Raw genomic sequence first — 27,853 nt, 5'->3', positions numbered from 1 at the left:
AAATTACCCAGTATATACTTTACAGTGTAGTTTTAAACTTAAATAGCTTTAGTTGCTTAAAACCATATTAAGATTTTAATAATCTGTATATCAAGGTAGAATCCTAACAGAACAAAAACTAAAAATAAAACATCACTAAATAATTGATATTACTATTAAAAAATAAAATAAAATGCACTTTTTTTGAAGTCAAAGTAAAAAAAAGAAGAATGTAAACTTCTTGAGGACAAGAATTGCTTATTTTTGTCAAAGTCCTGAGAGCTGAGGACTAAGCTGATGCTAAGTAAATGCTTATTGGTTTATCAGTCACTTTGGAAAAAAAATTTGGAATTGTGCAAAGAAGATGATTAAAATGTCTATATCCTTTGCCTGGAAATTCCAAAGCTAAGTATATATACTTCAAATAGGTCAAAGACAGAAAGTATATATATACCAAAATATTCATAGCAGCATTTCTTATGATAATAAAGAATTGCAAAGATCAGATGCTCATCAGTTAAATATTGGCTAAACAAATGTATGTGATTGTGATGAAATACTACTATATACTCAAAGAAATGATTAATATGAAGAATTCAGGGAAACATGAAAGATAGACAAAAGGATGCCCACTGAAGATAAGCCAGGAAAGCAATATACACCAAGTACAATGTAAACATAATCATCTTTCCTAAAAATAATAAACAGTATATATCTAAAACCATCAGCAAACATCATCTGCAATGGGGATAAACTAGAAGCCTTTCCAATAAAATCAGGAGTAAAACAAGGATGCCCGTTATCACCTCTATTATTTAACATTGTACTAGAAACACTAGCAGTAGCAATTAGAGAAGAAAAAGAAATTGAAGGTATTAAAATTGGCAATGAGGAGACCAAGCTATCGCTCTTTGCAGATGATATGATGGTTTATTTAAGGAATCCTAGAGAATCAACCAAAAAGTTACTCGAAATAATCAACAACTTTAGCAAAGTTGCAGGATACAAAATAAACCTGCATAAGTCATCAGCATTTCTATATATCTCTAACCCATTTCAGCAGCAAGAATTAGAGAGCGAAATACCATTCAAAATCACCCTAGACAATATAAAATACTTAGGAATCTCTCTGCCGAGACAAACACAGGAACTATATGAACTCAACTACAAAACACTTTCCACACAGCTAAAACTAGATCTAAACAACTGGAAAAACATTGATTGCTCATGGGTGGGACGAGCTAACATAATAAAAATGACAATCCTCCCCAAATTAATTTACTTATTTAGTGCCATACCCATTGAACTACCAAAAAACTTCTTTACTGAATTAGAAAAAACCATAACTAAGTTCATTTGGAAGAACAAAAGATCAAGGATATCCAGGGAAATCATGAAAAAAAATGCAAAGGAAGGTGGCCTTGCAGTCCCAGATCTCAAATTATACTATAAAGCAGTGGTTATCAAAACAATTTGGTACTGGCTAAGAGAGAGAAAGGAGGATCAGTGGAATAGACTTGGCATAAATGATCTCAGCAAGACAGTTTATGACAAACCCAAAGACCCCAGGTTTTGGGACAAAAATCCATTATTTGATAAAAACTGCTGGGAAAACTGGAAGACAGTGTGGGAGAGATTAGGTTTGGATCAACACCTCACACCCCACACCAAGATAAATTCAGAATGGGTGAATGACTTGAACATAAAGAAGGAAACTATAAGTAAATTAGGTGAACACAGAATAGTATACATGTCAGACCTTTGGGAAGGGAAAGATTTTAAAACCAAGCAAGACTTAGAAAGAGTCACAAAATGTAAAATAATTTTGACTACATCAAATTAAAAAATTTTTGTACAAACAAAACCAATGTAACTAAAATCAGAAGGGAAGCAACAAATTGGGAAACAATCTTCATAAAAACCTCTGACAAAGGTTTAATTACTCAAATTTACAAAGAGCTAAATCAATTGTACAAAAAAGCAAGCCATTCTCCAATTGATAAATGGGCAAGGGACATGGATAGGCAGTTCTCAGCCAAAGAAATCAAAACTATTAATAAGCACATGAAGAAGTGTTCTAAATCTCTTATAATCAGAGAGATGCAAATCAAAACAACTCTGAGGTATCACCTCACACCTAGCAGATTGGCTAACATAACAGCTATGAAAAGTAATGAATGTTGGAGGAGGTGTGGCAAAGTAGGGACACTAATTCATTGCTGGTGGGGTTGTGAATTGATCCAACCATTCTAGAGGACAATTTGGAACTATGCCCAAAGGGCGATAAAAGACTGTCTACCCTTTGATCCAGCCATAGCACTGCTGGGTTTGTACCCCAAGAGATAATAAGGAAAAAGACTTATACAAGAATATTCATAGCTGCACTCTTTGTGGTGGCCAAAAATTGGAAAATGAGGGGATGCCCTTCAATTGGGGAATGGCTGAACAAATTGTGGTATATGTTGGTGATGGAATACTATTGTGCTCAAAGGAATAATAAAGTGGAGGAATTCCATGGAGAATGGAACGACCTCCAGGAAGTGATGCAGAGCGAGAGGAGCAGAACCACAAAAACATTGTACACAGAGACTGATACACTGTGGTACAATCGAATGTAAAGAAATTCTCCATTAGTGTCAATGCAATGTCCCTGAACAATCTGCAGGGATCTAAAAAACACTATCCACAAGCAGAGGACAAACTGTGGGAGTAAAAACACCGATGAAAAGCAACTGCTTGACTACAGGGGTTGAGGGGATATGACTGAGGAGAGACTCTAAATGAACACTCTAATGCAAATACCAACGACATGGAAATGGGTTTGAATCAAGAACACATGTGATAACCAGTGGAATTGCTCGTGGGCTATGGGGGGGGGGGTTGGAAAAGAAAATGATCTTTGTTTCCAATGAATAATGTTTGGAAATGACCAAAAAAAAAAAAGCATTGTATAAAAAAAAAAACATAATAATCATAATTACTCCCCATCCCTCTCTACCAAAAAACTCTGCAAGTTGAGCAATTATAATGCCCGGCTGAATCTTCAAGTAGAGTTGGGAAAATGTACCTCTCTCCTTTCATTCAGAGATGTTAAGCATGGTGGATGTGCAATCTGGTTTGTTTTAACTTTTCCCCCCTTTTAAAATCTTTGTAAAAAGAATGGCTGGTGAGTATAGGGCAAGAGAAAGGGATACATTCAGAGATCTGTCATTAGAACAAAAGGCATCAATAAAAATCTTATTTTAAAAAAAAGGTTTAAGTTCACTGGCTATCTAATGGAGAAATTTTTCTAAATTTTATGAGAGACAGTCTCGAAGCCAGAAAGAACTGCCAATGAAACAATACTGGTATGTGTGGCTCTAGCCAAGTCACTTAATTTCTCAATATTCTAGACAACTAAGACCAGGAGTTGTAGAGAAAATACCAACCTATAGGAATAAAGGGAATTTCCTCACCTGGTAGTTCTGTACATTTATCTTAGATAACAGACTTATGTTAGATAAAAAGTTTTTCCTTTTATTTCACACCTTTACACCAATTTTGATTAAGCAAAATTCTGAATTTTATAAAATCAAAATTGTCATTTTTGTCTTTTGCTATCATCTGGATAGGTCTCAAAAGTTAACTCCCTTCTGTTCTAATTTCTGTTTTTACTTCAAAAATGCTATTTTGCTGAGAGACTAGTTACAACAGAAGAAAAGCCATCCTGAAAATTAAGGGGATGTCCATCAATTGGGGAATGTCTAAACCTGTTGGTGATAGAATACTATTGTGCTATAAGAAATGATAAGCAAGATGATTTCAGAAAAAGCTGGAAAGATCTTTGGGAACTGATGCAGAGCAAAATAAGCAGACCTGGGAGAACAACGTCCACAGTAATAGCAAAGCAATGACCTGGGACAATCCTGAAAGACCTTTGATGGGGAATGCTCTCCACCTCCAGAGAAAGAACTGTTGAGAGTCCTCTTTCACATCAGTGTATTTCTGGTTTCATTTTGGGGTTTGGGCTATATATGATCATGTTCTTTGAACAATGACCAATATGGAAATGTGTTTTGCAGGACAATAAAAATAAAATTAAAAAGGAAAAAGCCATCCTGAGAAGTCAAAGTCTACTTACCTAGGAGTATTCTTACTGATGGTGGAACGAACTCTCTGGGATAGTGAACTGGATGAAGGAGTCTTGATGATCTGCTGCTCAGGAGTAGTCAGAGGTCCTAATACGCTCACTTCAACAACAACAACAAAATACTGATATGAAAAAAGGGGCATTCCTAGAGAAGGGGTGAAATTAATCCTGTTCAGCTGCAGCTTTAAAAAAAAATCTGAGGAGATCTGAATATATAACGAGCTAAACTCAAAAACCCAGTCAATTCCTAGGTGAGTTATAGACAGAACGCACTCTGTATCTTTTTATACTCTAATGGTCTGCTTTTTTTATCTTAGTAACCTTGCAACATCACAGATCTGTTTTATCTACCTATGCCTTGCTTGATTAAAGGATCTATTGCCTCCTAATTAATTGCCCTTGGCAGTTAAAAGACAGCTTTAGGGAATATGAGGAGAGGGTTCATCTCAGTCCAAAAAGATATACTTCAACTCAGAGCCATACCTTTAATATCAGGTGTCTGTGGTGTAGAAAAGGCATGGGAGTTCTCAATGCCATGTATTGGGTCAATATTCTCCTGTTCTACCATCATGAATCGACTCCAGTATTCCAGTGGCAGAGAAAGCAGGCGTTCTACCACCTGAAAATCACAAAAACATTATCACCACATCTGGAGTTCATCAACCATCTCTCAAACACCTCAAAAGCAGTGGTTCTCCCCCTTTTATATGGTATGGTGTTATTAACTATTTATAATATAAATAATTCATTATTATGGTGAAGAATCATGGTTATCTGGGAATCAACACATTTGAACATTCATATATGACTGTGCAGATTCCCTTTTTTTTTAAACCTTTACCTTCTGTCTTAGAATCAATACTGTATATTGGTTCCAAGGCAGAAGAGTGGTAAGAGTTAGGCAATGAAGGTTAAGTGACTTGCACAGAGCCACACAGCTAAGAAGTATCTGAGGCCAGATTTGAACCCAGGTCCTCCCATCTCTGGGCCTGACTCTTAATCCACTGTGCCACCCAGTTGCCCCCGACTGTGTGCATTCTTACAATTTGTGGCATATCCTTTGAGAACTACTAGTTAAAAGCAACAGCCACCTATAGCTAATTTATGAAATGACAGATTTTTATGGACATCGTGTCCCTACCTTGGGCTGGCGTTTCGTATCCTGTAGCATTGTCATAGGGTCAGGATTGGGCACTGCATGTGCAACTATGGTAGGACCAAAGACTTTAGCCAGATTGGAAACATCCATTTTTGTGCTGGAGCTCTGAGCAACTCTAGACAAGAGAGAATGCTAAATCAGAAAGTATGCTATTTCTCTTACAGAAACTGACTGATAATAAATAATACTTCCCCATAACACCTAGTCCAGAGTCTTTTTCACTGGTAAAATCTTTAACCTCCAGAAACAGATGTTACCAAAGACACATTTATACTGACCTCTGCAAGTGTATCATGAGGAAAGCTAATGTGTCCCTGTTGGCCTGGGGGAGTTCACCAATAGCTCGGTACATGGCAGCTATACTGTTGTCCTCATCTGCGATTTCTATAAATGAAAAGAAAGCACTCAGAAGCCTAGAGGCTCCTTTCCCCAGACAGCAGGCATCTGGGTTATTGACTACAAAGGCTCATCTATACAGTACAGTTTTGATTAGGTTCATGGCTACATCAGCCTCAAGTTCCATTAACAAGCAGGATACTGGCCAACAGCTCAATATTAGAAGAGAGAACTTTTAAAAATCAGCTCTTCAGTTAAGAAAGTACTTAGCCCACAATCGAAGACCACACATTAGTGCAGGGATGCCAGTTACAAAACAAAGAAGGTAGGTACTCAAAAGAACTTAAGAATGAATATTTGCTGATTCTTTTTTACTACTGGTATTAAAATTGGTATATTAAATAGTTTAGAAAGGAAACTAGCACAAAGAATACATTTTTTAGAGATCAATCCTTACCTGCTGCTTCCATAAAGGTCTTATTTAACCGAAAGGTCAAAAGAGGTTCTTTGAGGTTCCGAAGAAAATCTTTAAGAAGGCCACATATAGCATGGATGTCATCTACTTTGCTAAGAAGGGGCACGGTTTTTGCTCGAAGGAACTTCTCCTTCAATTCTTTTACTGTCCGGTCACAACCTGAGATTCTATAGAGACCTGCCTACAATCAGAGGGCCCTTGAGTCAAAAACGGTTCTATTTGCAGAATGCAAAAACAAGAATTCCCAGCCCCTGTCTTTAAATCTTACCTCATTTAGCCCTCGTTGTTCAATCTCATTTACACAATGGACAATGATGGAGGGGATCATTGGTGAAGTCAGGGACACGAAGTCTGCCAGAATTCCCTTAAAAAGAAGGGAAAGCTTAGAGTTATGCTTCTCAATGTTCAGCCTAGCAGGTATAGTTTAGAACCTCTCATCCTGAGTCATCTCAAGGAGAGACATTGGCTTATGTTGAATTACTGTGTATCATATTCCTAAAGCATGTATTACCTATCAGATAAGTATACATATACATGTAAATATTTGGTTTGTTGCATTTTATACGTACATGCATCTTTTTGCATCGTGTGTGTTGTATGTGTGTGTGTATATATATTACAATTACTAGAGAGACCCACCCCCTATCCTTCCAGTGACAAGAACAAGGGAACGTTTTGTTAACAGTGAAGAGGAAGATAAAATGCTGAAAAGGGTCAATGCAAAGGAAGAAAGAGTAGTCTAGCTAGGATGGAACAATATTACTAAACAATCCTGACTAGGGAGTTTCTATGTAACAATTAAAACTAATTAAGCTTAATACAATTGCAAAGAACTAATCAACACCAAGGAGTTAAGAAATCTAGTGAATCTATAAATGAGAAGCTCTGACAGATGCACATTTGGTTAGCATATTGAGAGAAACCCATAGAATTGAGAGCTTCAAACTCCAACATAGTCTCATATTGAGGCTTTTTTTTTTTTAAAGAATAACAATATTTCATGTTGAACTTCTGAGGTCATGTAGTCAAACCTTTATCTCTACTCTCTACAATATCCTAATCAAGGACAGTCTTTACTTGAAGATCTATAATGAGGTACTAGTAAACCATTATTTCCTGTAACAATCCACTTCATTTTTAGATAGCTTTAATTATCAGCAAATTGTTAATTATATATTCTACTCTCAGAGTTTCTGAATACAAGAAATCTTACAAAATGCAAAAAGGTCCCCAAACCAAGAGACAGCTTTTGATGGGTCCTCTCCTTCCCCCCATTTTTTTCCTTTTTACAATAAAGGCCACACAGGATTTTGCTAGAAGCCTTGCAATCCTAATTAATGTCTTCAAAAGGCAAATCATATAATTCTATACAGTTCTATGCACTACATCTGCCATTAACTCCTTCAATGACCACATAGGGTCTATGGTCAATGAATTAATTCCCATAGCATAGCAAGCTGTACCTCTCCAATTCTGACAGGTGTGCCTGTCAGTGTTGGAATGCAAGGAAGAGGGCAACGCTCCCGGCATTCTGGATGAGCCACCACTCGACAGTCTCGACACTTTAGGGACAATTTTCCAAACTTTATCCTTTTTCCACAAGGAACACATGATTCTGGCTTTATAACCTAAGGAAAGAGAGCCAGCAGAAAGGAAAAGGCAATGAAAACTAAAAGGAAAAATTTAAAAAAAATTAAAGAAACAAATTCCAAAAAACTGGGGAAGGCTTGCATGAACTAATCAAGAATGAAGTGAGAATAAGGAGAATAAGTTTAAAATAACATTATTAAAAAGTAGAACAACTATATGTAAAAGACTTAAGAACTATGATTGACCCAATTACCAAGCTCAACTCCAGAAGACTCTTTTTTTTTTTTAAATAAACCCTTTCCTTCTGTCTTAGAACCAATACTGTATGTATATTGGTTCCAAGGCAGAAGAGTGGTAAGGGCTGGGCAATGGGAGTTAAGTGACTTGCCCAGGGTCACACAACTGGGAAGTGTCTGAGGTCAAATTTGAACCTAGGACCTCCCATTTCTAAGGTCTGGCTCTCAATCCACTGAGCTACCCAGCTGCCCCCTCCAGAAGACTTTCAATGAAACACGGTTCCACTTCAAATCAGAGGTGGTATACTATAAAGGCAGAATGAGATGTACATTTTCAAAAACAACCAATAGGTTAATTTCTTTGTTTGACTAGCAAAGTATGGTGCAGACAAAAAAGGTAAAGAATATCCATGAAACATTTTAAAAGAGTAAAAAGACCTGGGCTCCAATCCTCCCTACTCAAATGTGTGATAAGCTGTGTGATAAATAGATAAGTCTCTGGACTTAAAGTCTCTGTATCTCACTATATAAAATGGGTTAACTGTGGGGAATATCAAATAAAATCATATACGAAAACACTACAGAAATATAAGATAAAAATCATATAAAGTATACATCAATTATTCCTATGAAGTTTCTTCATAGACTTACTGTCTTAGAAACAAATTCATGTAAGCGCATGCCTCCATTATTTTGTGGAGTAGTTGAACTGTCAGTCTCTGGTCTGGACTCCAGCTGCCTACTAGCCAGTGTAGAGTCGCTGTTCCAAGGCTGTAAAGTGCCTAAAATACACCGAAGTAAGCAATTCAGACTTGATGCTTTTTAGTCTATGCTACTTATTCACATGTACCTAATAAAGACCAGGCAGAGTTTTAATTTACTGTAGTAATCCAACCTGCAAACCACAACTAGTAAAGAACAGATGTAAGCCAAAGAAATGAAGTCAATTAATAAATGTCACAACTAGTGACCCAAAGCTGAAAAGATAGTATTATGCTTTAACAATCCAACAGTTTTCTTTTTTTTTTTAATGAAGCAGCAAGAAACTTCAAAACATTTTGGCAAATTCACTCTAAGAATATGACTCTCCCAAATTTCCTTATAGCCAACCAACTTCTGAACAAAGGAAAGAAATCTCACGAAACCAAGAGCCACCTTTTGAAAGAATACCTCCTTCCCCCACTTTTTTCTTTTTTACAAAAAAGAGTAGATAAGATTTTCCTAAAAGACTTGCAGTTCTAATTAATGTATTCAAAAGACAAAGCATATAATTCTATATAGTTCTTTGAACTAAGTCTGCCATTAATTCCTTCAATGAATATGAAAGCTCTATAACAAGTAGTACCTCTCTGATTCTCATCCAAATTTTACATTTTCTTACACTGTTAGCTACAAATCAAAATCACCTGTTTTCCTCCGGCTCCTTGTCCAATAGGGCACAGTTTCAATAGTGGATATTGCTTCAATAGGGCCACCATCATTGGGAACAGTGACTGTGGTTTTTGCAACTATGGATTCATTACCCTGAAAGAAAGGAAGCAATGAGAAAAGGATAGATATGCTAGAAGAGACAGCAGAATAAATGCAACTTTCCCCTAGATAATATTTTTGGCTTGTGACAAATCTATAAGTTCTGATATAGACTTACCACGGAAAATTTGGTCATAACAGCAGCACAAACTCAAGCTACATAGGATCAAATGTAAGACTTTATCAAACTTTATCAAAATCAAACTGCTCAAATTGGTTTTTAAATGTGGAGTAATCTCATTCATCACAGAAGTGACAGGCTGTACTATATAGAAAAATTTTGCTTTAACAAATCGACCTCAAGGGATAACGCTGCATTATTGACCTTAGAAATTTTCAGTGCTAGAGACCACAAATCTCTTGATGTTCATAACCACAACTGTCTCAGCTATGCTGTTCTCACCTGGTCTATTGTAGAACCAATGGAACGAGTTTTCTTTATTGGTCCTGGTGGGCCTTCTATAAACTGTCGGCTGTTGGAACGCTAGAGATGGGACAAAGAATGATAACATTAGGGTGGAAAGCATAAGAGTGATTGAACTGGCCAAGCTTTATGAAAGTAAATGGGGACTAAAGCTTAGGGTGAGGAGAAAAATAGCAAACAAAAAGGAAGCAAAACATGCCCTTCCCACTAAAGATGTTCTCACAAAAATGGCCTTAGTGTGCTGAAATACTTGAGAGTAAACTTTGAGAATTTAAATGACAAGCCTAGTAAAAATAGGCTTATAATCCTATATACTTTGGAATAACATCAATTGCCCCAAAAGAGGGGGAGAGGGAGACACACATACATGTCCACTTGAAGCGTGGCTCAGGCAGCATAATGTCTCACATAAAAATTGACATGATAACTGAAGGTAAACATAAAATATCTTCTGTTTTCTTCTAGGAATGGAGACTGATATAATCTAAGCCAGAAAATAAGGTTGGAATCCTGTCACCCGCTGACAGGACAAGCCACGTACTACTCATGTTGTGTTTCATACATCTGCCCACCCATAAACCCCCCTTAAGAAAATTACAAGAACAGAATATTAGGAATTTTGCACTGTAGCTGAATTTCATGTGACAAATTTTTCTACTTTGGTTAAGCAAGGAACCCTACGTACCCTCTTTTCTCTCTTCTTCAGCCTAAAGGTCTTCACCAGAGAAGAATCCCAATCCTGTTGGAAAGTACATTACCAGATTAGTTTCTTTGTTTGGTTAGGTCTGAACATTTCCAGGAAACTTTTTGTCTCAGCTCAATTTGCTTATAGCTTCAACAAGGAACAAACTCCAGGTTTAATTGTTACTATAGCTGAAACACACTATAAAGTACAGCATCTTTATTGTCTGATTCTTCATGACCCTATGAACCACAGTGACTATAGGACTTTCTTGGCAAAGACACTAGAGCAGATTGCCATTTCCTCCTCTAGTAGATTGAGGCAAAAAGAGGTTAAGTGGCTTGTCCAGGGTCAAAAGATAAAACAATCAGCAATAGAATTAAATATTATCGATATTTAAGTAAAAAGAATGCTTTCAGTCATTAATTATAAGAGATGCCAAAAACTACTCATACACAATAAGCTGGCAGCAATGACCAAAAAAAAAAAGACAAAAAAATGGAAAGAGTCTGTTTGAGAGGCGATGGGAAGAACAGGCACACTAATTTATGACTGATACAGCTGTTAATTGATCCAACTATTCTGGAAAGTAATTTGGAATCATGCTAAAGAAAAGACTTATATCTATGTTCTTTGACCCAGAGATAGTGATAAGTATATACCCAAGAAGATCAAAGAAAGGAGATCTGATATACAAGAAAATATACAGAGCAGTAATTTTCGTAAAAAAGCAAAGAATTAGAAATAAAATATCTATGAATTGAGGAATGGCTAAAGAAACTGTGGTACATGAAATATTGGAATAATCCTGTGCTCTGAGAAATTATAACTTGTTAAGAATTCCGGGAATAAAAGAAACAAACTTTTATGACTGATGCAGAATAAAGTAGAACCAGAAAAATACAATATTTATGACAATCTAAAAAAGAAAGAAAAACAAAACAAAATTAAAAGCTATGAAATTACAGTCATCAAGCGTGGCCCTAGAAGAGGAGTGAAAAAATATACATCCTTAAAAAAAAATTTTTTTGGGGCCAAAATAGAGCACTCTGGAACAATGTATGTGTTGTCAGCTAAATTCTGTTGAATTTTGCTAAATTTCTATCATTTTCCCCAATAAATCTTTATTACTAAGAATGGCTCACTAAGTAGGATAAAGGGAAGGCTATTGGTAATTAATGTAATATAAAAATATCAATAATTTTTTTTAAAACCGCCAAACTGAATGTTAATAATGACCAAGCTCAGTTCAGAGTTAAGAAAATATACCTCCCCTCCTTTCACTACAAAGGTTGGAGTATGTTGGATGTGGTAGAATATTATTGCACACACTGTCAGATGACTCAAGGAATCATCTTCTGATGTCATTGGAAAAATCAAAGATGAAAAAAACAACAATGCTGCTTAATTTTTAACTGTTTTTTTCAATCTTTGTATAAAAATCAATCATTTGTTGGGTAAGAGAGGAAAAGAGGGATATGTTGGGAAATGAAAGAAACCACAAGGTAGCAATAAAAAAAGGACTTAAAAATTGTAAATAGAAAGTATTTTACCAATAATAGCACACATTAACAAATTACACATTCCTATTAAAAAATACTTGAAAGCAGAAATATAAATGTGTTTTCCTTTAAAATGATAAGAAACATCCACCTCATATAATCAACAAGCATTAGTTCTAAAAAAGAGAAATTAGAAGCCTTCCCAATAAGATCAGGAGTGAAACGAGGAAGCCCAATGTCACCAATATTATTCAATATTGAACTAGAAATGCTAGCCATAGCAAAAAACAAAAATTAAAAGAATCATAATGGGCAATGGAGTAATAAAACTCTTTCGGCAGATATGATGGTATGCTTAAATTCTAGAGACTAAACTAAAAAGTCAGTTGAAACAATAATTTTAGCAAAGTAGCGGAACATAAAAGAAACCATATAAATCATCAACACTTCTATAAAACACTAAGAAAACTTTCCAAGAAGAGATATTAAGAAATACTCCTATTTAAAATAACCTTAGACAACATAGAATATCTGGGAGCATGCATGACAAACTTAGGACTACATGAACATAATAATAAAACACTTTTTATACAAATAAGTCAGATTTAAATAATTGGAGAAATATTCATTGTTACAAATGGGCAGAGCCAATATAATAAAAATGACAATTTTATCTAATTTCCTTATTCAATGCCATCCCAATTGAATTACCAAAAAAATATTTTATTGAACTAGAATAACAAAATTTATTTGGAAGTACAAAAGGTTAAGAATATCAAAGGAATAAAAGACAAAAGATGGAAAGGAAAATCTAGGAGTATCAGTTCTTAAATTGTATTACAAGACTATAATTATTAAAACTATATGGTAATGGTAAACAGAAAGGTAGATCAGTGGAACAGAGTAGACAAACAATACACAGCAGTAAGTGATTATAGTAACATCATATTTGACAAATGTAAAGATGCAAGCTTTTGGGGTCAGAATTTACTTTTTAGTAAAACTGTTGAGAAAACTGGAAAGCAATCTGTCAGAAACTAGAAAAAGACCAATATCTTACACTATTTACCAAGATAGGTCAAAATAGATACATGATCTAAACATGAGCAAATTGGAAAAATATGAAACTTACCTATCAGATTTACAGATAGAAGAAATTGTGAATAAGCAAGAGATAGAGAGCATTTTGAGTTGTAAAATGGATAATTTTGATTACATTATAGTGTTTGTACAAATAAAACCAATGTAGCCAAAAATTAGAGAAAAAATCTTATAGTCAAGTTTTCAAATAAAGGTCTTGTATCTCAAACTTTTCATATTTATAAGAATATGAGTCATTTCCCAATTGATAAATGCTCAAAAGATAGGAACAGGCAGTTTCTGGAAGAAAAATTCAAAGAGATATAGTCATGTGAAAAAATGCTCTAAACTGTTGTTTAGTAAAATGCAAATCAAAACAACTGAGATATCATTTAATACCTTATCAGATCAGTTAAAATTATAAAAAGGGGAAATGGCAAATGTTGAAGATATGGGAAAATGGTAACATTAATACAATGTTGGTGAAATTGTGAACTGGTCCAGTTGTTTTGGGGGACAAGCAGAAAAGAGTTATAAAGTCACTTATATGCTTTGATCCAACAATATCACTATTAGATCTGTTTTCCAAGGTGATCAGGGAAAAAGAAAAAGAACCTCTTTGCTCTAAAATATTTATGTGGTGGCAGGATATTGGCAATTGAGGAGATGCCCATCAATTGGGGAATGGCTAAACAAGTTGTGGTATATGATTGTGCTGTGTTGAGAAATGAGCAGGTTGATTTTAGAAAAACAAGGAAAGAGGCAGGTAGGTGGCTCAGTGGATGGAGAGTCAGGTCTGGAAATGGGAGGTCTTGGGCTCAAATCTGGACTCAGACACTTCCTGATTGTATGACCCTGAGGAAGTCATTTAATACCCATGGCCTACCCCTCACCATTCTTTGGCCTAAGACAGAAGATCTCCCTCCTTCTCTTTAAATGGTAGCATTCTCTAATAAGGGGAAGGAGATAGCTTGGAATTTAAAATGTAACAAAAACTTTAAATTAAAAATTTTAATTAAAAATAGTACACAATCCAGGGATATAAAACATTTTCCATAAATGCATTATGTGGTAGTTGTCAATTCCCATCACATTTTAGAACTATTTTCAGATTATTATTAGTTTCCTTCTAATTGAAAAATATATAAGCCATGTTCTCAAGTTCTATACTGGAAAAACAAGGCATAAGTCTATTCATTCTAGGACAGGCAGGCAACAGGAAGACTCATCACTAGGGATACCTTTTCTCTACCCTCACTGCAACACAGCCAAGCTGCTTAACTGTTTATATGACTTGGATAAGATGAGTCATCAATTCTATTCCTTCTGGTAAGATGGACCACCAGATCATATCATCTGACCTACAGATCCTTCCTTTCTCCACCATTCCCCATGTAAGTCTTTAGACCTACTAATACAATAATCTAACCCGATATAACATGACCATGTTATGCCCCTCTGCTAAATCCTTATGACTTTGGGATTTCTTTATTCACTCTAATGCTGAACTTTCTTTTATCTGATATCTCCTTCAATTAAGAATATAAAGGGGCAGCTGGGTGGCTCAGTGGATTGAGAGTCAGGCCCAGAGATGGGAGGTCCTGGGTTCAAATCTAGATTCAGACACTTCCCAGCTATGTGACCCTGGGCAAGTCACTTAACCCCCATTGCTTAGCCCTTACCACTCTTCTGCCTTGGAGCCAATACACAATATTGACTCCAAGACGGAAGGTAAGGGCTTGGGAAAAAAAAAAAAAGAATATAAGCTCCATGAGAATAGTGACAATCTAGCCATTTCTATTTATGTACTGATGGGACATAGTAAATGCTTAATAAATTACAAGGAAGTAGACTATATTTGGTTGGTTTTTTCTTTTTAATTTGCTAGTTGAAGCCTTGGTCAAGATATAATTAATTTCAAAGCCGAGTTCTGAATTGTGTGTTCTTTCTTTTAGAATAGGTGTACATGAGAGCCAAAGTGGAGATGATGGAAAGATATATTTTTAATTGCTCTGTCAGAATTGATAGTAAACTAACCAATAAAAAAAAAAGCAATAGAGGATGGAGAGAATGATGAGAAGGAAGGGGAGAAGAGACTATCCAGAGCTTAATGAAAGAGAGGAAGACAGAGAGAATAAGAGAAAATGAGAAGGGGAGAAGAGAATATCCAGAGCTTTATCAAAGCTTCATTACCAGGGATTCATCAGTCTTGTCAAAGCTGATATCTGATAAAATGGAGCCCGATTCATCAATGGTTGACAGTCTAAAAGAGTGAAACAATAAGTATTACTCACAGGATGCAGCAAAAGGTAAATTCTAACACTCACGCCATACATAACAGGTCACAATATCCACAGAATAGTCTGTTTTATAGGGGAACAACTACAAGGACAAACCCTGGCTGTGATTTTTTTTCCCACAAAGCTAACTCTGAGTTGCAGAGAAGAGTATAGATGCTCCACCTCCCAAGCTGTGTTTTTACCACAGGCGACTCAAAATCTGTGGCAAGTAGAAGAATGAAATTTAACTTGATCTAAAATGGGGCTGTGTTCAACATAACACAGATTTATCCTAGTGCTGGTTTTCTAAGAAATTAAGCATATATGTATTTTTAGTTATAACTATCTCTTTGTAAGACAATTGGGCCTAACATACAGTATAGTGCCTAAAGCTCTGGTTTTTCCTCCATTTATTTTACTGGGGTATAAAATTAAAGCCCAACTGAGACTAAATCAGTTGAACCACAATTGTCTGGTCTTGGGCTCACAGAAGGCTTTCTAAACCAGAAGTGCTACAATAATTCTTCAGAAAATAAACACAAAGGATTCCTGAACTGCCACTTCCACTACAGGCTTCCTAACAATGTGCAGAATTACTTATTGATGTGCAATTTAGTCCCAACATCAAAATTTTACCCATGGCAAGATAAAGTCATACAAAGAAATAAAAGGTTGGCCCCCAAGCCTTCCTCTGCCACCCTTCTCTCCCCAGACTGCTTTTCTGCTTTATTCAGCACACATTCCAGAAGAGGATATTCACAAGTTCAGATAAGAGGAACTTCAGAACAGTCTTGCTCCTGATCAAACAACAACAGATGCTGTTCCCCACCTTTTGTTCCCAGCATTGCCGTTAGACTGCTGGCCCCTGTTGAGGAAAGCCAGGGCTGATTTTTGTTCCTCGCTTAGTTGAATGCTGCCAGATGCATCACACATGAGTAGCTCCCGAATCAGCTGAATCTGTCGTTCCTACAGACCACAGCAGAGTAAAACATCGTAACTAGCCAGGGGAGAAAGCTTCACCTCAGATTTATGGGACAGGCAGAGCAGAAGACATTAAAATACAGCATTATGCAAATAAGCCTTCAGGAAGGCTACTACACCAATAGCATATTAATTCTTATCAAGACTAGATTGTCTCCAGTTCCTGAATGGTAAAATCAACTCCATCTAGAATAGTGGGGTTTTTGTAGCAAGACTTCTAGATTATACTGTTAATCTGAAAAAAAGTAGAATTTAAAATGAGGGTCCCAAAAAAGATTGCTCACAGCAACATTTTAGCATAGGACAATCACCCGCTTCTTCTATAGGTCAAAGCAGGCACCCACTCATCTTTCTAAATAATGGAGTAAAATGCATTTAAAATGGATACAAAGCTATAATAAACAATTTGAACTTAATCAGGCACTGTGCCAAGATGGATTAGTGCCTCCTACCAGGAACCTGACACTGTACCACTGTGCCAGAACCCATCCTGGTACATCAGAATCCTCGTACTGTTAGTCCCACAGTTCAAATGGTTGAATACTCCAAGCGCTCTATTCTGCAGCGGAGAATAGTGATACAGAAAGACTTATAGTATACTCTCCTCTAATACAGTAATTAAGTAACTTCAGAGATGGAGACAACCTGAAGAGGCATTTACCGTGTTTGGAACATATAAAAGGGATAGTCAACACCCCATGTCCAAGGATACAAATTGGAAATATTTGCAGAAAGCTTGAAGGCCTCCCATGCAAAAGATGACATTTCCAGCCCATCACAAAACACACTGGAAAGAATCCTGTCCTGGTTGCCACTAGAAGTTATAGCTCAAAAAACAATACCCACCAACTTTTCGCAGTCAGCTTCCGCTCGTTGTCTCCGTTTGATCTCTACATCTACCTGATTTCGTGCATGTTTCAGTTTTACATCGAGGGCACTACGTTCTGTCTCTGCTTTCATCAAAAGATCCTTGTAGTTTCCCAATTCATGCTCTGTCCTTTGCCATTTCTTGCGAAACTCTTCAAAATTCTTTGCCAACTGGATAAATTCTGAGCAAAGAGGAAGAGGAAAATATCAATAATTCAGAGAGAATAAACTCTAATAAACAAGTCCAATGATTAGATTTATTTTAAATGAATCATTAAGAGACCAGCTGAACCATGAACATTTGAATCCAGCTGAAAACCACCTGGTTCCAAGTGGAGCTTTTGAATTGATACTCTTTGCTCTAGATTCTCCCATATTTAAGAGCCTTACATATTTCATAGGGAGAGGTTCCTGTCTTGATAGGCCTCTTACTTTGGGTTTGGCCAGGGGCATCTGTTATAGAATAAGCTACTCATTAGTCGCCTGGCTCCAGATGTGACACTAAAGTTCCTGAACAGAATGCAATCAAAAGGAAATACCTTTGGGGTATCTATCATATACCAGGACAGTTACAGCTATAGAACAAAAACAAATTCCTTTACAGTCATGCTTTGCTGCACCAGGGAGACACTAAACAGCAAATTCAAATGTAACTGCTATAATATGCTCCAGTAGATATAGATTAATATTATATATATATATATATACATATATATATATCTAGACCTGCAATTCCACTTAGTTAGATAATTATATAAATATTGATTTGAAAGTAAAGAGCCAATTTGCTTTAGCTATTTAACACTGCCCTGAAGCATATGTAAACATTCCAATTGCAAAGTTAATAGAAGAAGGTTCTACCTGTTTTGGGCAAATCATGGAAGGAAGGACACAAAGTCCACCTGAAAACCTACAAAAAGGAACTGTTGTCTGTGTGGCGAAAAGACTAATGTATTACTTCCTGGTTATTAACAGTTAAGAACTATTCATCTCTACTTCACTTGAAATGCTGCATTGGTCAACTCATCAATGTATTAAGTTTTATGGCTCAAATTAAGCTAAATTCATAGACAATTAGCATGGTGCTCAGAAAGACTTTGAATTGAACTTAGAAGTATGGAACTTTAGGTAGTATCAAAAAAAAAAAGTAGAAATTGGGGAATGGCTCAGCAAATGGTAGTAGGCAAATTGTGGTACATGAAAAGGCAAAAAAAAAAAAAGAAGAAGAAGAAATCAGAGGAACTTGTCATTAGCTTATACAAGTTTTTCCCAACATTGAAAGCAAAACCAAGAACAAAATGACCACAGTAACATGAAGGAAAATAATGCTAAGAGGCATCAAACTAATCAACGTAAAGTACTAAAAAATAAAACATAATTCCTTCCTCTCAGTAAACTAGAACTGTGGAATGAAACATATTGTTTGTGTTTGTCTGGCTCATTAACATTAATATTTTATTGTTATAAAGATTCTAGGATGATCATGTTGAGAAAATCACTAGAAAGTGACAGAAATGAAAAAAAAACAGGATCAAGAAACTTTTTAACTTTATTAGCATAAGGAAATTTTAATAGCTTTTGCTTTAATACATTCATTTGAAAATATTTTATAAAATGTCAATGTAAAACCCAAAGCATCAAACTCAAGGAATTATCAGGTCAGCCTGGAACAGTGGATGAAGGGCTAACTTTGAAGTCAAAAAGGTTGGTCAGTCAGTCAATAAGCATGTTAAGCATTTATTATGTACCAAGCACTGTGCCAAATAAGTTCTGCAAGTTAAAAAAAAAGTCTCTGCTCTCAAGGAAAAGACAAGATGTAATCAATAGGTACAAACCTATTTCAGAAGAATGGGTGGGGGAAAGGGTAGGAAGAATTCAAGTCCTGCCTTGGACGTGCAGTAGCTGGATAACCTTGGTTCTAATTCCATCTCACCTCAGCATGCTAGATACCTCTCTAAGGCTAAGTAAATGTCAAACTGCATTAGGAAAAGGCATATCCTCACCTGGGTGTTCCCTGCACCAGTGAAATCATAGGTTCAATCCCTACCTCTATCCATACAATAAGAGAACAACTTATTAATGGGGATGTGTTGTTATGACTTTATTGAAGATAGCAAATTAAATAGAATGAAATACTGAAATAATTTTTCTTCAAGTTTGGTTTTTGATTTCAGGCCAGTAATTTAGGTATGGGTAATTCCATCCACTGATGCACATTATAACATCTCTTTAAAAGTTGAGGGGCCATTTTTTTTGCTGCTTCCAGAGTATAAGGATCACAGTTCACCCACAGCATAGGTTCCATGAATAACTACAGAAGAGGAAGGACTTCTTTCTCTTGCTCCTCCAAGGTTTCTCTCAGCTTGAGGTTTTTTTTCCTACCCTGTCATGTATATGTATACTTTTCACATGCCAAAGGTCATCCCCATTGAACCAGGTGGCCATGGTGACTTTGGAGCCAGGACCACTGCCAGAATGTGCTAGTCAGCCAGCTACAGGACGGGAGACTGCTGAGAAGTGAGGGTCCCTGGGACTTTGGCCAGAAGAGAATTTTGGACTTGAAACTTGGCTCTATAATTATCAACTGAGTTCCCTTTCCCCAAAGATCAAGGTGGTATATGGAGGAGTAGATGGATGAATTATGCCTCCCATGTTTTTAGACAGTAAGTTTCTATATTTCTGAGTGAGGTTTTTGAAGTAAATATCCCTTTATAAAGGCTTTAAAAAAATTCTGGTGACCTAAAATGTCACTCTGCCTCAGACAACCTGATGATGGACTTTACCTATGCTGGTAGTCCTCTGATAAATATATATGGCACAATCACTTAGGCTTATATTTTATTGCCTTTCCAATTTAGGAGCAAATGTCAGAGTTTCACTGGCCTACCATTCAAGACCCAGGATATTGTCCATGTCATAATAAGGTACTAAAAAAAATCTTAGTGGAAGAAATTTTTGTTTGCTTTAAGGGAAAAGTTTTGAAAACTGACAACCAGGCCTTTGCAGCTATCCATGTAAAAGATTTATTAGAATACAAAGATTTTTTTTTTTAAACCCTTACCTTCCCTCTTGGAGTCAATACTGTGTATTGGCGAGTGGTAAGGGCTAGGCAATGGGGGTCAAGTGACTTGCCCAGGGTCACGCAGCTGGGAAGTATCTGAGGCCAGATTTGAACCTAGGACCTCCCATCTCTAGGCTTGGCTCTCAATTCACTGAGCCACCCAGCTGCCCCCTGTTTTTGTTTTTTAAGCCTTTACCTTCTGTTGTAGTAGCAATTCTAAGACAGAAAAGTGGCAAGGGCTAAACAATAGGGGTTAAGTGGTTTATACAAGGTCACACAGCTAAGGAAGTCTTTGAATCCAAATTTGAACCCAGGTCCTTCTGAGTCCAGGTCTGGCACTCTATCCTTTATGCAACCCAGCTGCCCTTGAATACAAAGTTTTAAATTTTTGTTTTGTTTCGGGGTGAGAAAGATTAAACTAGATCTATAGTTTACTTAGTATAAGGAACTCCTGGTAAAAAAAAGTCTTCCTGGGAACAGCTAGATGGCTCAGTGGACAGAGAGCCAGGCCTGAATACAGGAGGTTCAAAATTGGTCTCAGGCACTTTCTAGCTGTGTGACTCTGGGCAAGTCACTTAAACCCAACTGCCCAGCCCTTGCTATTCTTCTGCTTTGGAACTGATACTTAGTATTCATTCTAAGAGAAAGAGGTAAAAAAAGTCTACACCTACCAATGCAGGCAGGTTGGTATATAGTCTGCAATTTAAAGTATTAAAGCAGAGGAATTTTTAACCTAGACTCCACAAACTCCTAAGGAGGCAGTGGATAGTTTTCAAGGAATTCTGTAACTCCAGATTCAGGGGAAAAAAATATTTTCACAATTCTATATGCAAGTTAGCATTTCTTTCAATTATGAAGTTTTTTAAAAAGAAAGGTCCATAGGCTTCAACAGACTGCCAAGGGGTCCACAACACAAAAGATAACTCTCAGTTTGAAAGTGACTTGTGGGCGGCACTAAGAAAGAAAAAAGTTACAAAGCCAGAATATGTATCAGAGGTAGAACTTAAACCAACTCCAAAGCCAATACCTGATCAATTATACTACAGCTATTTGTCTTGAATAATTATATATGCTCTACTTTAAAAGAAAAATTAACAAAGTACATGAATTTTAAAATGACATTTTCAGTCAAGAAAGTAACTGTTAAATTCAGTTAACAGTGAAAATTCAATGAGAAGTCCATCTTTCCTATATAAATACCATCCATGAAAAAGGAATTGGGGCAAGGCTAGAGGGAAGGGGGGAGAACAGAAGTTCTCTCATCTAATCCAAAACTTCCCAAAAAGATGTGTGAAACTGGTGTTTAGTAAAGGGAGTGTCACAGGGAAGTCAGGAACAGCGCAGATAAACAAGCTCTCATAGGTTGTGACAAGAGGACAGTGACCTGAAGCCAGCCGATGCTCTGAGCTCAATGAACAGGCAGGGCTAGAAGCCAGATGCTGGCTTGGGCCTATCAGAACACAAACCAGGAATAGAACACTGCACAGGGAGAGATGGCTGGCTTGCATCCCTCAGTGAACTTAGAGACACAGCAGGAGACCAGGCCAATTCAGAGCCTGTGGGAGGATTGTGCAAAGAGGCCTGAGAGGGACCAGTGAAAATTCCAAACATCTAAAAGCAGGCTCTTAGGACTACATAATTAAGGCTTATGCAAAATAGGGATAAAGAGTGGTCAAGGCCAGAATCTGCAAGGGACCACCAGGAGACTGAGACAGAAACCAGCAATTGAGGCAGAATGTGGAGTCTAATTCCAGAAAACCTATCCAGGGCACAGGACCAAACAAGGCCAACTGAACCCATAAAAGAGGTCTAGATGAGGCTGGCTCAAATACAAAGCTACAAATCACGTCCTGACACTGAAAATAAGAGACAATATCAACCACAATTTTAAAATGCCAAAGCTATTTAATAGTAGATCAGACAACATGCAAACATGTATACAAAGCAAGCTATACACAGGACAAATAGGAAATAATTACAAGAGGGAAAGAAAGCACTGGAATTAAGAAGGGTTAGGAAAGGCTTCCCAAATAAGGTATTTTAGTGGAGACTTAAAGGAAGCAAAAGAATCAGACTGGCGGAGGCAGAGAGCATCCCAGGCATGGAGAGAGTCAAAGAAAATGTCTAGAGCTGAGAGACAGTCTTGTTCTTGGAACAGCTAATGGATGAAGAGTTCGCCTGTCTGTAAATAAGGTGTAAGAAGACTAGAAAGTTAAAAACGGACTAAGTTATGAGGGTTTGGGTTTTTTTAACCCTGTTTATTGGCTACAAGGCAGAAGAATGGTAAGGGATCAGGCAAGGGGGTTAAATGACTCGATCAGGGTCACACGGCTAGGAATTATCCGAGTCCTGATTTAAACCAAGGATCTTCCGTCTCTCTAAGCTTGGCACTCAATCCACTGAGCCACCTACTGCCGCTTTATGAAAGGTTTTGAATGCCAAACAGAGAGCATTTTGTATTTCCTCCAGGAGATAACAGGAAGCCACGGGAGTTTACAGAGTAGAGGAGTGACATGATCAGACCTTTATTTTAGGAAAATCACTTCAGAATGGACCAGAATGGGGAAAGACTCAAACACAAAACTACAGATAGAAGCACCAGCAAAGTACTACAATAATCCAGGTGTGAGATGATTGAGGGCCTGAACAGTGGCAATGCCAGAGGAGAGAAGGGGATGCATTTGAGAGATGTTGCAAAGGTGAATGCAGGCAATGGCAACAACTTAGATATGAGGGGGTTGAGACAAGTTATTAGCAGATACTTAAAGAAAAAAAAATAAGTCAAAAGGACTACAAAAACAAGAGCTGATAGAAGAGATAGGAAGAAAGAAATGAGATAAGTTTGGGAAAGGAATTTAAAGGAGATTAACTTAACTATAAAGATGAAAAATCTTATCCAAGTATGACTCCCTGAAAAAAAGAAAAGACCAATCAGAAATCAATGATTCAATGAGGCAGCAAAAAAAAAAACTAAAACAGTCAAAAAACTAAGCACACAAAAAATAAGAAAATGTAAGATATGTAATGTAAGAAAATAGGTCAAAGAGAGAAAGCATCATCAGACTTAAAAAAGCACAACCAAACATGAGCACACTTCAGGAAATCAAAGAAAAATGTTCAGATACAGTAAACCAGAGGGCAAATTTTAATAAGAAACTGCAAAAGAAAAATTCCCAAGGAATGTCATATTTAAAATCTAGAGCTTCCACTTTGAAAAGAAAAAATATTTAAAGTAGCCAGAAAGAAAAAATTCAAGTACCAAGAAACAATAATCAGGATCATAAAGATCTGGTACCCAAAAGAGAGAAAAATCTTAGAATGTGGTATTACAATTCCCTGAACAAATTCCCTGCAAAACTGCATATAATCCTAACAAGGAAAAAACATGGATTTTTAAGCTGGGTGTGTGGTATATCCCTATAGTCCCTTGCTGCTTGAGAAACTGGGGATAGTAGACAGCTTGAGCTCACTAGATCTGAGCTATAGTAGGGTTATATCAAGTATCCACGCTAAATCCTCCACAACATGGAAAGCCTCTGGGCAGAATAAAAAGCCAAGTGAATTTTTGCTAACCTTCAAAGGAAAATTTACTCTAATTTTACTTTTTTTTTTTTTGCAAAAAATAAAAAAAGGGGGGGGGGGGCAGCTGGGTGGCTCAGTGGATTGAGCGCCAGGCCTAGAGATGGGAGGTCCTAGGTTCAAATTTGGCCTCAGACACTTCCCAGCTGTGTGACCCTGGGCAAGTCACTTAACCCCCATTGCCTAGCCCTGACCACTCTTCTGCCTTGGAGCCAATACACAGTATTGACTCCAAGAGGGAAGGTAAGGGTTTAAAAAAAAATAAAAAATAAAAAATAAAAAAGGGGGTCGGTGGGTGGGTGGGGGGGGCGGGGGGGGGGGGTTAGCACAGATCCTACCAAACACTTATGAAACAGATACCATACTGGTACTTAAACCAAGGAGAGATAAAACAAAGACTTGCATTTCTCATTGATACCAGTGCAAAATTATTGAATGACATATTAGCAAAGGCCATAGAAACATGTATTTATAAAATTTTACACTATGACCAGGTTGAATATAGTTTTGTTTCAATATAAGAAAACTGTTAACATTATAGATATTATTTAAAAAGCAATATAATGAAAATCATATGGTTATATCAATATACAAAAAGTTTATGACAAAATACATATAACTTATACCTTAAAAACACTAGAAAGGAGGGGGCAGCTGGGAAACTCAGTGAATTGAGAGTCAGCCCTAGAGACTGGAGGTCCTAGGTTCAAATCTGGCCTCAGACACTTCCCAGCTGTGTGGCCCTGGGCAAGTCACTTGACCCCCATTGCCTAGCCCTTACCACTCTCTTCTGCCTTGGAGCCAATACAGAGTATTGACTCCAAGGAAGGTAAGGGTTAAAAAAAAAAACACTAGAAAGGGGGACAGCTGGGTAACAGTGGATTCCCAGAGACTGGAGGTCCTAGGTTCAAATGTGACCTCAGACACTTCCCAGCTGTGTGACCCTGGACAAGTCACTTAACCCCCACTGCCTAGCCCTTACCACTCTCTTCTGCCTTGGAGCCAATACACAATATTGATGGAGGGTAAGGGTTTAAAACAACAAACAAACAAACAAAACTGCTTAGAAAATTGTAGTGATGCTACTTGACCCTTTACTGCTGATCACATTGGAAAGATCTCTCCTGTTTTTGCATTCTAGATGTTTATTTCTTAGTTTTAGATAAATTGTTTACTATTTGTGGAAAAGAACTTATGCTTTCTGGTGGGTTTTTCTGTTTGTTTGTTTGTTGTTTTAAACCCTTACCTTCCGTCAATATTGTGTATTGGCTCCAAGGCAGAAGAGTGATAAGGGCTAGGCAGTGGGGGGTTAAGTGACTTGCCCAAGGTCACACACAGCTGGGCAGTGTCTGAGGTCACATTTGAACCCAGGACCTCCCATCTCTAGACCTGGCTCTCACCCCCCCCCAAAGAAACTTTTGTATATAAAGGAGTGTGGGTTTGTTTCAGCAAACTAAAGTAGTTCTAGTTTTTAGTTCAGTGTAATCACAATAATAAATAATAATAATAAATTACAAAACATGAGAAAGTATTTGCATCAATGAAAAGATATTGATGAAGCCAGATCCCAAATCTCAGTATTCAGGACAAACAAAAAAACTAAAGGCATTCACAGACCTTTATAACCAATATTCATTTCCCATACTCAAATGTTCTGCTCTGGTCAAGCCAGGTTCCTTACTTTTCCCTAAATAAGACATTATTCACACACTTCCAGGCCTGTGCTCTTTCCAACCCTCTCTGTAAAACCTTACATATACAAATCTTACCCATAATGTGAAGATATTATTGAAGAATTTTCAAATTCTACCTCTTCGACAAAAACTCCCCCTAAATAAGAATGCCTCTACTCTTCCCATTGTGAAGACTTTCCTGATTCTCAAGCTTTCCTCCCAAAATTATATTAACCTACAGGGTATATACCTATATGTACATGTTTCCTCTCAAGACTGAAAGTCCCTTGAGAGCAAAGATTTTTACTTTTGTGAGGCAACCAATGACACAATGGAAAGAATACTAGACTTGAAGTCAGGAGGACTGGAGTTCAAATCCAGTCTCAGACACTTAGCTATGTAACCCTGGGCTTGTCACTTAACCTCTCTCTAAGTTTCCCTACCTGTAAGATGAAGTTAGGAATAGTAGCTACCTGACAAGGTTGTTGTGAGGGATCAAAAGTGAGAATTGTTTTGTTTTTTAAGTGCGTAACTGTGCTTGGCCTCTAGTATACTATATAAATATAAATGCTTATTCCCCTCATCACAATCCTCCCTTCCCTTTCCTTTTTGTCTTAGTTCTAAGTGCCTAGAACAGTGCCTACCTCCCCATAACAGATGTTTAAATGTCAAGTGACTTCTAGCATATAACTCATAGTTAGGGACTTGTATTATTCTCTAATTGTTTTGTATGTGTTTAAGCAAGGTCAGGGAACATGTTGCATACTTTTTCTGTACATTCCACAGTATCTTGTAAGCTTAATTCACACACTGAGCTTAACAGGTACTTGATGAACTAAAACTCCCTGGAAAGGGAGTTCATAGATTCTTAATCTCTGTGGTTCCTTCCAAATTTATCTTGTTTAATGCCCTCATTTTAGAAATGAAGAAACCGAGGCCTAGATGGGCTTGCCAAAGGTTACACAGCTAGTAAGTAGCAGAACAGGGATTTAAATGCAGATCTCCTGCCTAATTTAATGTTTATTTTACTGGAGTTTCAGGAATGGTTAATAGTCAAGGGAATAAGTATAAGAGAACACAGAGATAAGTCCTTAGATTGTAAGCTCCTTGAGTAGAGGGACTGTCTTTTGCCTCTTGTTTTATTTCCAATGTTTAGCACAGTTCCTGGTATATAATAGGCACTTAATGTCCGACTGTTCGACAGTATAGATCCTGCCAAAATTTTAGAGTAAGAAGACTATCATAAGACACTAAGCAGACACAATACACTGCTAGGTATACGTCAACCCAATAATTCTTCCCAAAAGTTTAACATCTTTAATTTTATGGATTTTTTTTCTGGGAGAATATAATTCTAGGATCACAGACTTAGAGCTTCAACAAGTCCATCCCTCATTTCAGAGAAGATAAAAGTGAGAGCCAGAGAGGTTAATTAACTCATCCAAGGAACTACAGCTGGTGCCTGAGACAGGGTAAAAACCACAACTTCCCTGATTTCAAGTCAAACATTCTAGCCACTACCTAAAATATCAAGATAGAATTTGGTTTTTTTAAATCCATTTTACAACAACTTTGATTTATGTAATTAATACAAACATTAAAAAACAAAGACTGTTTCTAAACACAAACTACTTAAGCATTTATTTTCAAAGTGTTTTATAACTAGAAGCTTGGAAAAGCAAATAAAAGGCCTTTCTGTCTAAGAACTAGACCTTTGAAAAGAAAATAAGGCCAAGACTTGGAAATTAAGAAACAGAAAAAGAAAAAATACAGAAGTCAGTATCATAAAACTTATCATACAGGCTATCCCTCATTCTTCTTTCTCTCTCAGGTGTTATGACAGTAACCAAGTCCTATTTTTCAAATGTTATTGATTTTTGTTTTTATGCTGTCTAAATTCCCCCCATGCCACTTCTCTCACAGAACCATCCCATTTGAAAAAAAATTTATGAGGAAGAAAAACCAGCAAAAATCATAAACTCATTTAAAAAAAAGAATATGCACAATGTGACATGCCTGTGGACTTTTGAAGCCATGTTTGTTTGTAATTTTGCAATATTCACTTTCACTTGTTTGTGATGGCTGTTGCTTACATTTACAGTATAAGCATTTTGCATAGTTTTCTTGGCCAAGCAGCCTGAACCAGCACATTAAAACGTTACCATAGATCTTGGTATTCATCATATTCACAATTTCTTACACTACAGTAATATTCCATTTCATCCCCCAGCCATTCTCCAATCAATGGCCACCTACTTTGTTTCCAGTCTTTGCTACCACAAAAAGTGCCG

The 27,853-nt window shown here is 36.9% G+C and overlaps 1 protein-coding gene across 4 annotated transcripts in view; it reads right to left on the bottom strand.

Annotated features, from left to right (window-relative positions):
- RACGAP1 (Rac GTPase activating protein 1) overlaps positions 1 to 27,853 on the bottom strand; it is a 47,767-nt gene that overhangs the window by 2,875 nt on the left and 17,039 nt on the right. For all 4 annotated transcript variants that reach the window (XM_056798279.1, XM_056798278.1, XM_056798277.1 and 1 more), the window contains exons 3-16: positions 17,229 to 17,431; positions 16,231 to 16,367; positions 15,316 to 15,385; positions 10,544 to 10,597; positions 9,838 to 9,918; positions 9,311 to 9,428; positions 8,556 to 8,686; positions 7,542 to 7,706; positions 6,347 to 6,442; positions 6,061 to 6,259; positions 5,546 to 5,651; positions 5,250 to 5,382; positions 4,592 to 4,727; positions 4,100 to 4,208 (exon numbers count right to left, since the gene is read on the bottom strand). In XM_056798279.1, the coding sequence (XP_056654257.1) occupies positions 4,100 to 4,208; positions 4,592 to 4,727; positions 5,250 to 5,382; positions 5,546 to 5,651; positions 6,061 to 6,259; positions 6,347 to 6,442; positions 7,542 to 7,706; positions 8,556 to 8,686; positions 9,311 to 9,428; positions 9,838 to 9,918; positions 10,544 to 10,597; positions 15,316 to 15,385; positions 16,231 to 16,367; positions 17,229 to 17,431 (1,738 nt within the window). The remainder of the gene's footprint in view (positions 1 to 4,099; positions 4,209 to 4,591; positions 4,728 to 5,249; positions 5,383 to 5,545; positions 5,652 to 6,060; positions 6,260 to 6,346; positions 6,443 to 7,541; positions 7,707 to 8,555; positions 8,687 to 9,310; positions 9,429 to 9,837; positions 9,919 to 10,543; positions 10,598 to 15,315; positions 15,386 to 16,230; positions 16,368 to 17,228; positions 17,432 to 27,853) is intronic.

Source organism: Monodelphis domestica, chromosome 5, assembly GCF_027887165.1.
Source record: "Monodelphis domestica isolate mMonDom1 chromosome 5, mMonDom1.pri, whole genome shotgun sequence".
NCBI classification, from domain to species: domain Eukaryota; kingdom Metazoa; phylum Chordata; class Mammalia; order Didelphimorphia; family Didelphidae; genus Monodelphis; species Monodelphis domestica.
Note: the sequence above shows the minus strand (reverse complement) of the source record. Positions and strands in the feature narration are given on the sequence as shown.